Source organism: Myotis nattereri, assembly GCF_964212035.1.
Source record: "Myotis nattereri genome assembly, chromosome: 3".
NCBI lineage: Eukaryota > Metazoa > Chordata > Mammalia > Chiroptera > Vespertilionidae > Myotis > Myotis nattereri.
Window position 1 is genome coordinate 45,197,370 of NC_138077.1, and position 13,812 is coordinate 45,211,181.

Consider the following 13,812-nt stretch of genomic DNA (forward strand, 5'->3'; position numbering starts at 1 on the left):
CATCTTTACTGTCGACCACTCTTAATTCAATTCAGTGGGTCTATGCACACACTGAAATTCTATGGAGAACGTTGTGAGTACTGGCATTTTTCGGGAGAGGGCGCCATTGTTCTCATCAGGTTCACCAAGGAGCCCATGACCCTTGGAATACAGTTCATAGCTCCTGGACTCCAGAGAGTGGCCTGAGTACCACAGCAGAGGACTCTCTCTTTTTTTTTTAAATTAAATCTTTATTGTTCAGATTATTACAGTTGTTCCTCTTTTTTCCCCCATAGCTCCTCTCCACTTGGTTCCCACCCCACCCTCTGCCCTTACCCACCCCCGCCCCCACTGTCCTCATCCTTAGGTGTATGATTTTTGTCCAGTCTCTTCCCGTACCCCCACACCCCTACCCCCCTGAGAATTGTCAGTCCGCTCCCTTTCTATGCCCATGATTCTATTATATTCACCAGTTTATTCTGTTCATCAGATTATTTATTCACTTGATTTTTAGATTCACTTGTTGATAAATATGTATTTGTTGTTCATAATTTTTATCTTTACCTTTTTATTCTTCTTCCTCTTCTTAAAGGATACCTTTCAGCATTTCATATAATACTGGTTTGGTGGTGATGAACTCCTTTAGCTTTTCCTTATCTGTGAAGCTCTTTATCTGATCTTCAATTCTGAATGATAGTTTTGCTGGATAAAGTATTCTTGGTTGTCAGTTCTTGCTATTCATGACTTTGAATATTTCTTGCGGCTCCCTTCTGGCCTGCATAGTTTTTATTGAGAAATCAGCTGACAGTCGTATGGGTACTCCCTTGTAGGTAACTGTTTTTCTCTTGCTGCTTTTAAGAGTCTCTCTTTGTCTTTTGCTCTTGGCATTTTAATTATGATGTGTCTTGGTGTGGTCCTCTTTGGATTCCTTTTGTTTGGCATTCTCTGAGCATCCTGGACTTGTAAGTCTATTTCTTTCACCAGGTAGGGGAAGTTTTCTGTCATTATTTCTTCAAATAGGTTTTCAATATCTTGCTCTCTCTCTTCTTCTGGCACCCCCATAATTTGGATGTTGGTATGCTTGAAGTGGTCCCAGAGGCTCCTTGCACTACCTTCATATTTCTGGATTCTTTTTTCATTTTGTTTTTCTGGTTGGGTGTTTTTTGCTTTTTCGTATTTCAAATCTTTGACTTGATTCTTGGGATCCTCTAGTCTGCTGTTGGATCTCTGCATAATATTTTTTATTTCAGTCAGTGTATGTTTAATTTCAAGTTGGTTCTTTATCATATCCTCGAGGGTCTCACTAGATTTATGAAGGATCTCACTAAATTTATTGGTGGTTTCTAGAAAATTTTTGAAAAACCCTATAACCGTGGTTTTGAACACTATATCCAGTAGTTTGCTTTTCTCCAGTTCTGTCATTTGTGACCTGTTTCTCTGTCTCTGCTTTTTTTATGCTTCCCTGTGTTGGTAGAGTGGCTCTGTGTCCTCAATTACCTAAGGTGGACACTCTTGGTGGACCTCTTTGTGGGCTTTGTGCACAGTCTTGTTGTAGTTAAGCCTTGATTGTTGTAGGTATCACTGAGAGGAATTGATCTCCAGGACAATTGGCTGAGAGAATCAGTTGTGGTTAGGGTGGGAGAACTTTGGTGCTAGAGACACCCTTCTGGGGCACGACTTGCTTCAGTGAGGCTTGGTGTTCACTGAGTCTGCCCCCTGAGTGTGTCCCTTATGGAGCTGAGGATTTGTAATTTAGATGGTCTACTCTGACCACTGGGTACACTGGGTCTTGGATCTCCAAGGACGTGCTAATTTAGCCTCTGCCTGAGGTTACCCAGCAGGAGCTACAGAGAGATCTGCAGATTCCTCTTCTTTGTTTGGAGTTTGTAGGTGCCCAGATGAGGCCCAACTGTGAAGCAATGCAAGCTGCTGTGGGGCCTTGGACCTTCTTTTGGAAGTTCTGGGTCTCTCTAATTCAGCTGCAGTTTTTTTATTTAATTTTCAGGTGGCAAAGGGCCAGGCCTTTCATATGCAAAAGCCTCTGTGCACAGCTTGAGTGGGGCAGGGTCTCAGGGAATCAACAGGGTGGAGCAAACAGCTATGGTTGATCTTCAGCCCTGCCCTAAGACGCCCCGGGTCTCACTCTTCCGTGGTAATTGCTCTAAGCACCTCTGAGAGAAATCGCCCTCAAGTTCTGCCTGATGCCAGACAGTCCAGTTTCTCCCCTTATGAGTCTGGGTCCTCAGAGGCTCACCCGGAACTGGCGTTCAAAACTGTCGGGAGCTCGTGCCTTTCTCCCGATTGAAAAAGCCAACCACGTCCTCAGTTGCCAGCCCTTTCAGTGTGTGCCTCCGTACCTCTGCACTTTACTTCCACACCTCCTCTGAGTCTCAGTGTGCTTCTCTCTTTTTTTCTAGTTGTAGAATTTCCACTCATCCAGCCTTTGTGTGGTTCTGGATGATGTCCGTTTTGTCTTTTAGTTGTGTTTTTGAAGTGTTTGTGTGAAGCAGCAATTTCAGGTGTTTACCTATGCCGCCATCTTGATTTCTATATCCAGAGGGCTTTCTATTAATTGTCCAGACCACATAGCCAGTCCCTGTTTCCTTACTTTAGCCCCAATAAAAAGTATACACCACATCCCACATGCTGCCCCTGACTCATCCTGCTTTCTTGAGAGCCATTCCTCCCTTTGTTCCTTCTTCTCAGGATCATACTTTATGTTGCCCAGTGGACCTTGACCCCTTTACACCCTTCTTAACTCAGGCCTCTTCTCCTCACGAAAGTCTTTCTTAAGCTCACTCTAAGCTCCTACCTGCCCAAGCTCTTGCTGAATTATTTTGAAATATCCATCTGCAGTTCTGTCTCTCCCACTCCACTTTGCTCAACACCTTCACTACTGCAGAGTCTGACCAGCAGCCCCTGAACGATTGATGAACAGATTACTCAGACACAGTATGACTATGAAAGAGAGGGCTAAGGGGCTCCTGGCTCTAGTGGCCAGAGCAGCCTCAATTGTCTGTCTTGTTAGCCTTTTGTTGCAGTTTTTATCTTTTGATACAATCAATAGGGTGAGTAATCTCAGGGGGACACAGGTGTTTACATTGTCATCTATGCAAGGGCGTCCAAGGATTAAGCATAGGGATTCCAGTTAAGACTTGGGGTCTGTATGTAATCAGACTTGTTTGGAAAGGTCAGGAAATAATTAGGGGTGCTGATTTTGACACTGCCCTATGTCTCCCCTAAGTCGGAATTCAGATACAGGGCAGGCGACCTTCCACGCACTTCCCTTTTATCAGAATGTTCTCCTTACAACTTTCCAACCAAGTCTCCTGTGCTCCCCAACACACCACAGTGACCACTACTAACAAGTTAACGTAACCACACAGTCTCGCTCAGCACCTGACATATTACAGAAGGAGCAAAATATCTACAGGTTTGTTGAAATGAATTGATACAAAACATATTATATCCTGAATGAGGCTTCAAGGAGCTTTCATTAACACTGAGAAATAAATAATTCTATATCTGTACTGTTTTACTTTTTTATAAGAGGATAAATTAATGTATTATTTCTATAATTTACAATGATTTCTAAAGAAATTTAAAGTAATTATGCACAATAGTATGCACATAAGATGTTCATAAGTCAATGCTAAGTTTTTTCTCTTGACAAAAAGCAGTCCTGTGTTTTCTTTTTCTAATACATACCAGAATATACTAGAAAGTTGTTTACCAGGGTCTTCAAAATTATCTTACTTATTTGGACAAAGTATCTGAATGCGGGTTTTGCTCATTAACACTGCCCTTTTGCCTACTCTTTCTTTGTCAAGCCAAGGGCCCTGTGGTGACCTCCCAGTATGACTGCTATGGCTGCCTGCACACCCCGAGGACTGTCCCCCCGGACTTCGACCCTGTTCTGAGACATGCCATTGAACATTTTAACAACCACACTGGTCATTCCCACCTCTTTGCTCTTAAAGAAGTAGAAAGGGCACAGAGACAGGTTTGTGCTTTAGTTTTCATTTCTCACAGTATTGTTAAAATTTGTTGTATCTTTATGTTTAGGGTTTCATAACCTAAAATAAACTACTGGTCAATAGAAAACCTATGATTCCATGACTGGTGGTGAGGGAGTTCTTTTATGTCTGCATCTGACTGGCAAAGGAGGTAAAGCGCTTTCTCTTGAGTCAAAGTGATTGGGATACTACAATATATAAAGGGCAAAAGTGTGGCTAATAAGACCCCTGGCTCTGAGGTTGGTTTTAATGAATGAGTAGTCAGGAATACACGTTTTTCTTAGAGATGGTGAGATGAAAAGATCATTCTAGCCTTAAGGTTTTAAGAAAAGTACATTATCACTTAGCTATCATGAGTCAAACATGGCTCCAAAATATGAAATGGAACCCAAACAGTTGGCACGGCTTTCTGAGCACTCTCTAAATTATAATTTTCATATCATTTAAAAAAAGTAAAATATTAGAAATCTGGCTTTTTCATTGACCCAATTCACTAAGACTTTACTGACAGTTGACTGGGTTCCTTGTATTTCAGTGTCTAATTATGAGGGACTTACTTAAGTCAGTAACATTAACTGCTTTTAATAGGTCATCCAACTTCCCTTCATACAAGATGCTTGTTCTACTCAATTATGTTCATAGCCAGCGATCAGGGTGGGACTAGCCCAAGATAGAGCAGCACAAAGCTTACTTCCTGACTGTCTGGTACCTGAGAACTTATCAGTAAAGGCCATTCTAGCTCCAATGTGTTTTTAACCATCTAGAAGAATATTATTAATATTTCACAAAATTCAAAAGGACATTATTTTTCTGTTGCTTGGCAGAGGTAATGTTGTTAGGTTTTTCTTAAGAAAATACAGTAATTCCATGTATATATTGCTTTTTATTTTCAGATTTGTAAGAGTGTGTGTTTGTGTGTGTGTGTGTGTGTGTGTGTGTTGAGCAGTGTGAGAGTCATAAAGTACTCAATATTTATTCAGTCATGACTTTTGCCTAGTACTAAAAGTTTATATTTTTGAGTACTTGCAATATGCCAGGCAGTATTCTAAGTTCCTCATAACACAGTGAATAATGTTTGAACTGCCCTTTATTCAATTCAACATTGTTTCAGGTGGTGTCTGGATGGAACTATGAAGTTACTTACTTAATTCTGCAGACTAATTGTTCCAAGGAGAATTTTAAATTCTTAACCCAAGACTGCAAGCCCCTTCCCAATGGTGTAAGTAGACAAAAATTGAATTATAAAGTTATTAGCATTTGGTGTCCAGTATTTACAGGTGTGGGAATACTCAGCCACATAGGAAGACTTGGCCTCTAAGATTTTAGGTGACATGCATGAATTCACAGACACATTCTCCATGTCACTAGTCAAGCTGCCTTACCTACCTGGTCACAAGATCTGTACATCTGGCAATAAGCATTCACAGATATAACCGGGGCTTGAGATAAAATGATGCCCTGTCAAGTTTGTCTGTTCATGTCTTCACACTTTCCTCTCTCCCTTTCTTCGCCACCTGCTTAAGGTCCTTCCCGGTGCTCCTGAGCCCTGCCCAGGACACTCCTTAACTTCAAACTTGCCTTTGCTTATTTTCTCCCATCCCCTCCCCTTTCTTTATTTTTAATAACATATCCTGAGCCTCCATAACTGTATCAGAACCAAAATTATTTTACAAGAGAGTATCACAAGGTGGCAGTAGTTAGTGCATGTGCAGATCCCTAAGGCACAGTGACCATTCCAGGGATATTTGCATTTTAGCAGAAAACTACTTTAAGCAAGGAATTGCTTCAAGCCCTTTAGTCTGTTGTTCTACTTCTACAATTCTATTATATGAGAAGAAAATGAGGAACCCAAACAGTAAGATATTAATTTCAGCATTATTATTAATATGTTGGAAATGTTTTCAACATCAGGGAATGTTTAAATAAGTTACAGTATATACACACAGTAGAACATATGCAGCCATTAAAAGTATGTTTACAGATTTTTTGTGATTTAGTAAAATGGTTATAATATGGGAAGTTAAAAAACTATATAAAATTATAGATACATATTCATTTAAATATATAAAGTAAATGTAAAATATCAAAAGTGATGGAGGGGCCCTGGCTAGCTTGGTTCAGTGGATAGAGCATTGGGCTGAGGACCAAAGGGACCCAGGTTCATTTATGGTCAAGAGCATGTTACTCTCTTGCAAGCTCCTCCCAGCACAGACCAGGCCCTGGTTCACAGCATGTGCAGGAGGCAACCTATTGATGTGTTTCTTTTCTTTTTTAAAAATATATTTTATTGATTTTTTTATGGAGAGGAAGGGAGACAGATAGAGAGTTAGAAACATTGATTAGAGAGAAACATCAATCAGCTGCTTCCTGCACACCTCCTACTGGGGATGTGCCTGCAACAAAGGTACATGCCCTTGACCAGAATTGAACCTGCGACCTTTCAGTCCACAGGCCAACACTCTACCCATGATGTGTTTCTCTCACACTGATGTTTCTCTCTGTCTTTCCCTTTCTCTGCCACTCTCTCTAAAGTCAATGGAAAAATATCTTCAGGTGAGGATTAACAACAAAATAGTCATGGAGGGGAACATTTGAGATCTTGCTCCCTGTCAAATGTTGTTAGTTTGCCTCAAGTAAACTCATAAAAAAAATTAAGTGATAAAAAAATATGCAAATATATAAAACATAATTGACTTTCAGTTGAAACCATGGCTGATTTTTTTTTTATTCTTTATACTTTTTGGTACTCTTTAGTACTTGCCACTGTTTCTAATCAAGCATGTATTTATTACATAATTGGAAGAAAAGTTAAAAGGATATTATTAAGAGAGTGAAAAGACAACCCAGAAAATGGGAGATTATTTGCATCATATATCTGATAAGAATTAAATATGCAGTATGTAAATAACTCCTATAATGCAACAACAAAAAGACAATCAACCTAATTTTCAAATGGGCAAAGGACTTTAAAATAAACATTTCTCTAAAGAAGATATGCAAACAGTCATTAAACACATGAAAAGATGCTCAATATAATTAGCTACCTAGGGAGGAGGGTGTAAAATAAACCACAATGAGATGCCATTTCACACCTAAAAGATGGCTATAATTTTTTAAAAATTAGAAAATAACTAGTATTGGGGAGGACGAGGAAAAATTGAAACATTTGTACAAAAGTACATTTGAGTTTACTAAGGGCTAGAGGGAGGGGAAATGGGGATTTATTCCTTAATGGGTACAAAATTTGTGTTTAGGGCAGTGGTCGGCAAACTGCGGCTCGTGAGCCATATGTGGCTCTTGGGCCCCTTCATTGTGGTCACAAAGTTTCAATCCCACTGTATGTGCATTCCCGCACTTGGTATATTGTGGAAGAGCCACACTCAAGGGGCCACAGTTTACTGACCATTGGTTTGCAGGGGTGGGCAAACTTTTTGACTCGAAGGCTACAATGGGTTCTTAAACTGGACCGGAGGGCCGGAACAAAAGCATGGATGGAGTGTTTGTGTCAACTAATATAAATTCAAAGTAAACATCATTACATAAAAGGGTACAGTCTTTTTTTTTTTTTTTTAGTTTTATTCATTTCAAATGGGCTGGATCCGGCCTGCGGGCCGTAGTTGGCTGGTTTAGGGTGATGAAAACTACTGGAAATAGAAAAACCAAGATGGCAGCATAGGTAAACACCAGAGAATGCTGCCTTGCACAACCACTTCAAAAATACAACTAAAAGACGGAACGGATATCATCCAGAATCACAGGAAGGCTGGCTGAGTGGAAATTCTACAACTAGAAGAAAAGACAAAAGCATACTGAGACTCAGAGGAGGTGCGGTGCAGAAGTAAAATACAAAGGTGCAGAGGTGCATGTGGAGAGGGCTGGCGGCTGAGGACACGATTGTCTTTTTCAATCGGGAGGGGGTCTCAGGCTCTGAGCTCCAGTTCCGGGCGTGTCTCTGGGGACCCAGACTCATACGGGAGAATTGGGACTGTCTGGCATTGGTGGGAACTCGAGGGCAGGATTCTTTTCGAGGCACACTCAGCGATTGCCCGCGCCTCTGAGGACAGGACTGAGAGCAGCCATACTGCTTGCTCCACCCACCCTGTTGATCCCCTGGGACCCCGCCCTGCCCAAGCCGTGCACGGAGGCTTTTGCATATGAAAGGCCCTGCCATAACTGGTTTGGCTCAGTGGATAGAGCGTCTGCCTGCGGACTGAAGGGTCCCAGGTTCGATTCCTGTCAAGGGCATGTACCTTGGTTGCGGGCACATCCTCAGTGGGAGGTGTGCAGGAGGCAGCTAGTCAATGTCTCTCTCTCTCAATGTTTCTAGCTCGCTATCTCTCTCCCTTTCTCTCTGTAAAAAAATAATAAAATATATTTTTAAAAAAAAAGAAAGAAAGAAAGGCCTGGCCCTTTGTAATCTGAAAATTACTTAACAAACTGCAGCTGCCCCAAGGCCCCAGGGAAACTTGAATTGCTTTACAGCTGGCTTCTGCTGGGTAGCCTCAGGCAGAGGCTAGATTAGCATCTCCTTAGATCCAAGAGCCAGTGTACCCAGTGGTCAGAGTGGGACCATCCAATTACAACTTTTCAGATCCATAAGGGACACACTCAGGGGGCAGACTCAGTGAGCACCAAAGCCCCACTGAAGCAAGTCTTGCCCCATAAGGGTGTCTTCAGCACAGAAGTTCTCCCACCATAGACACAGCTGATTCTCACAGCCAATTGAACTGGAGGTCAAATCCTCCCAGTGTTACCTACAACAATCAAGGCTTAACTACAACAAGACTGTGCACAAAGCCCACAAGGGGGTGCACCAAGAGTGTCTACCTCAGGTAATTGGGGAGGCTGAGCCACTGGGCCCTATAGGACACTTAGCACAGAAAGCCACTCTATCGACACAGGGAAGCATAAAAAATGCAGAGACAAAGAAACAGGACACAAATGACAGAAATGGAGGAAAGCAAACTATTGGATATAGAGTTCAAAACCACACTTTTAAGGTTTTTCAAGAATTTTCTAGAAACTGCCGATAAACTTAATGAGACCCTCAAGAAAACTAGTGAGACCCTCGATGTTGTGATAAAGGACCAACTAGAAATTAAGCATACACTGACTGAAATAAAGAACATTATACAAACTCCCAACAGCAGACCAGAGGATCACAAGAATCAAGTCAAAGATTTGAAATACGAAGAAGCAAAAAACACCCAACTGGAAAAACAAAATGAAAAAAGAATCCAAAAATACGAAGATAGTGTAAGGAGCCTCTGGGACAGCTTCAAGTGTACCAACATCCAAAGTATAGGGGTGCCAGAAGAAGAGAGAGAGCAAAATATTGAAAACCTATTTGAAGAAATAATGACAGAAAACTTCCCCTACCTGGTGAAAGAAACAGACTTACAAGTCCGGGAAGCGCAGAGAACCCCAAACAAAAGGAATTCAAAGAGGACCACACCAAGACACATAATAATTAAAATGCCAAGAGCAAAAGACAAAGAGAGACTCTTAAAAGCAGCAAGAGAAAGACAGTCAGTTACCTACAAGGGAGTACCCATACGACTGTCAGCTGATTTCTCAACAGAAACTATGCAGGCCAGAAGGGAGCAGCAAGAAATATTCAAAGTGATGAATACCAAGAACCTACAACCAAGATTACTTTATCCAGCAAAGCTATCATTCAGAATTGAAGGTCAGATAAAGAGCTTCACAGATAAGGAAAAGCTAAAGGAGTTCATCACCACCAAACCAGTATTATATGAAATGCTGAAAGGTATCCTTTAAGAAGAGGAAGAAGAAGAAAAAGGTAAAGATACAAATTATGAACAACAAATACACATCTATCAGCAAGTGAATCTAAAAATCAAGTGAATAAATAATCTGATGAACAGAATGAACTGGTGATTATAATAGAATCAGGGACATAGAAAGGGAATGGACTGACTATTCTTTGGGGGGAAAGTGGTGTGGGGGATGAGGGAAGAGACTAGACAAAAATCGTACACCTATGGATGAGGACAGTGGGTGGGGAGTGAGGGAGGAGGGTGGGGTGGGAACTGGGTGGAGGGGAGTTGTGGGGGGGGGAATGAGGAACAAATGTAATAATCTGAACAATAAATATTTAATAAAAATTATGGTCATGATATACGATATGTAAAAAAGATAGATTACATATCATACTAGAGGCGCAGTGAATGATATTTTTGCTTGGGGGGGGGGGGGGGTGGGCCTCAGCCTGGCCTGCACCCTCTCTAATCAGGGACCCCTTGGGGCATGTCTGACTTGCGGTTTAGGCCTGCCCCCAACTGCCCTCCCCTACTGGCCTGATCGCCCCTAACTGCCTTCCCCTGCTAGCCTGATCTCCCCAACGGCCCTCTTCTGCCACAACCCACCTCCGCTGGACCCCGCGAGTCTCTCTCATCATTGGTGTTTCTATCTTTCTCCCTCTCCTTTCCTCCCTGAAATCAATAAAAATGTTTTTAAATTAATTTGAGAAGAATTGATGTGTGTATATATTTTGTCTTTTCAGTCAAGAACTTGGCATACATCTATACTTAGTCAAGTTTTACTTTAAACTTCTAAAAGTTGTTTGATTTTATTTATATATCCAGAACTTTGCTCACAAAAATTATTTCTAGGTGTTGTAGGGGTTATTTTTTGTTTGTTTACTTTTGTTTATTGCTCTGAAAAAATTACATTTTGTTTTTCATTTTATTTTATTCTTTTTAATGTTATTTTATATAAATGTATCAATTTAGACATATTTACCTTATATTTAGCGAGTGAGCTCTGATTAACTCTAACAGCTTTGCACTCATTCTTTTGATTGTTCTAGGTGTAAAATAAGATATTGTTTTATCTCCTCATTTCCAATGCTTATGTTTTTTTTTGAATATATATTTTATTGATTTTTTACAGAGAGGAAGGGAGAGAGATAGAGAGTTAGAAACATTGATGAGAGAGAAACATCGATCAGCTGCCTCCTGCACATCTCCTACTGGGGATGTGCCTGCAACCCTGGTACATGCCCTTGACTGGAATTGAACCTGGGACCCCCCGAGTCTGCAGGCCGACGCTCTATCCACTGAACCAAACCGGTTTCGGCCCAATGCTTATGTTTTATTCTATGTCTCAATGAATTGATCAAATTTCCAGAGATATTCCACACATCTTTGTTTCATTCCTGATTTTATTAGGAAAGCCTCTACAATTTTGTTATTTATAATATTTGCTATGGGTTCCAGGTAGGCATTCTTGTCATATTAAAGAAGCATCCTTACATTCCTGCTTTTAAAGAAGTTTTTTTGTTTTTAAATATGAAATTTGTGTTAACAGACTCATAGATACAGAGAGCAGATGACAGCTGTCAGAGGGGAGACTAGCATGGGGTTAGGTGAGAAAGATGAAAGAATTAAACAAAACAAAACAAAACAAAACAAAACCCAAGAACTCACAGACACAGATTACCAGAGAGAAAGGGAGTGGGGGAAAGTAGAAGAAGATAAAGGGGGAGGATAAGTGATGACAGAAGGAGACTTGACTTTGGGTAGTAAACACTCAATACAATATACAGATGATGTATTATAGAATTGTACACTTGAAACCTATATAATTAACTAATGTCACCCCAACATTTTTTTTAATTTAAGAAAAAAAAGAAATTTGTGTTCAAATTTAGCAAATGCTTTAAATATGTATTGAAATATCATGTTATGTATTTCTAATTTAATCTGCTATTTTGTTTTGACAAGTTTCCTAATAGTAAACTTAGATTCATAAACTCTATTTGCTTAGAGTTAGTCATTCTTTAAATATGCATTTGGATTTTATTTTTAGTTCAAGAAGTCTACCTCTTTATAAGTGAAAGTGGTTTGATAGTTTTCTAGGAGTGGTTGTGTGTGCATTCTATTTTTTCAGGTTTTAGTATCCAGATTATCCTACATAATAAAAGGGCAATATGCAAATTGATCCTAACAGCAATACGACCAGTCGCTATGGTGCACACTGTCCACCAAGGGGCAGACGGTCAACACAGGAGCTGCCCCCTTGTGGTCAGTGCATTTCCACAGGGGGTGCTCCGCTCATCCAGAAGCCAGCTATAGGGTAGCTGCAGTGGTGGGAGCCTTTCCCGCTTCTGCAGCAGTGCTAAGGATGTTCAACTAACGGCTAAGGCCTGCTCTCACTGGGGAGCAGGCCGAAGCCATTAGTCAGACATCCCCCAAGGCAGTGGTTCTCAACCTTCTGGCCCCTTAAATATAGTTTCTCATGTTGTGACCCAACCATAAAATTATTTTCATTGCTACTTCATAACTGTAATGTTGCTACTGTTATGAATCGTAATGTAAATATCTGATATGCAGAATGGTCTTAGGTGACCCCTTTGAAAGGGTCATTAGACCCCCAAAGGGGTCATGACCCAGAGGTTGAGAATCGCTGCCCCAAGGGCTCCTGAGCTGCCAGAAGGATGTCTGACTGCTAGTTTAGGCCCACTTCCTAGGTTCCTAAGCCAGCAGGTGGACATCCACTGAGGGGTTCCAAACTGCTAGAGGACGCAAGCTGGGCTGAGGGACCCCTCTGAGTGCACGAATTTACATGCCCTGGGCCTCTAGAAGTTTCCTGGAATGAATTGAGTATGTGTTACATGCAGTTGAGTCAGCTCTGAGTCCTGGTGACCCTGTGAATGAGTGATGGCCACACTGTCTTGATCTCAAAAGCTCTGCTGAGCACCTACAGACTCATTTCTTGGCTTATTTATGGAATCAGTCCATGTCATTTTTGCTCCTCCGCTTTCCCTGCAGCCTTCTATTTTTTAGTTAGGTGGTTAGCCACTATTTTTTTGACTTGGGTAGTTTGCCACTATATTCTATGTTAAGAAACAGTTTACATATAAGGAACCAAATGTTTCTTTAATTTTAAAAATTATTCATCTATAAAACATCTATGTTGTTTGGAGGTAAGAAAAGGAAGTAGTTTCTTGTTTATTTGTTTAAATATATTTTTAGGAATTTTTTTCTTTTGATGCTGAAGTCAAAGCACATGACCTGTATTGATTCAATTTGGAAGTTTATTGAGCCTTTCTTGTAACCTAATGTGAAAGCAATTAAAAATATCTATATCATACTTATAAAAATACCATTTAAGTCATATGGATCAAATGAAAATACCACCTAAATATATTTTTATTATTTTATTTATTATTTTATCCATTTGGTCTATCTTAAATTTATAGTTGTACATAAAATTTCTCCACCACCATTATTTTAATCTATTTCTACACATATATATCTAACTTCTGCTTTATGTATTTTAACTCCATGCTTCTGGACTATATCTTTATAAAAAAAAATTATCTTCTTTACTACCATCTTGAGTTTTTTGTTACCTTGAAGTTTACTTTGTCCAACATTAATAATACTCAAGATCCTTTTTCTGCTTATATTTGCTTCATATAGTTTTGATCATTCATTATGTGTATCCTACATTTATCTTTTATATTACAAGAAATTATTCTTGAAAATGTAATATATTAATTTTGTTTTTAACTTAATACAGAAGTCTTTGCCTTTCTGTTTTTAAAAATGTTTTTATTGATTTTTAAAAAGAAAAGATGGGAGAGTGATAGAGAGATAGAAATATCAATGACAAGGGAATATCATTGATCAGCTGCATTCTGCACATCCCACTCTGGGGATTCAGTCCACAACCCAGGCATGTGCCCTGACCAGGAACCTAAACATGACCTCTTGGTTCCTGGGTGGACACTCAACCACTGAACTACACGGGCTGGTCCTGAATTCTTTGTTTTTCTAAAAGAAATTTT

The 13,812-nt window shown here is 40.1% G+C and overlaps 1 protein-coding gene and 1 pseudogene across 2 annotated transcripts in view; both read left to right on the top strand.

Annotated features, from left to right (window-relative positions):
• The window catches only part of LOC308515343 (histidine-rich glycoprotein-like), a 285,767-nt pseudogene that overhangs the window by 210,736 nt on the left and 61,219 nt on the right, over window positions 1-13,812 (top strand). The window lies entirely within an intron of this gene.
• LOC308516865 (kininogen-1-like) overlaps window positions 1-13,812 on the top strand; it is a gene marked incomplete at its 5' end in the record, with an annotated part of 53,423 nt that overhangs the window by 29,017 nt on the left and 10,594 nt on the right. Inside the window, 2 exons of the mRNA XM_081087976.1 lie at window positions 3,810-3,982; window positions 5,107-5,214. Of these exons, the coding sequence (XP_080944102.1) occupies window positions 3,810-3,982; window positions 5,107-5,214 (281 nt within the window). The remainder of the gene's footprint in view (window positions 1-3,809; window positions 3,983-5,106; window positions 5,215-13,812) is intronic.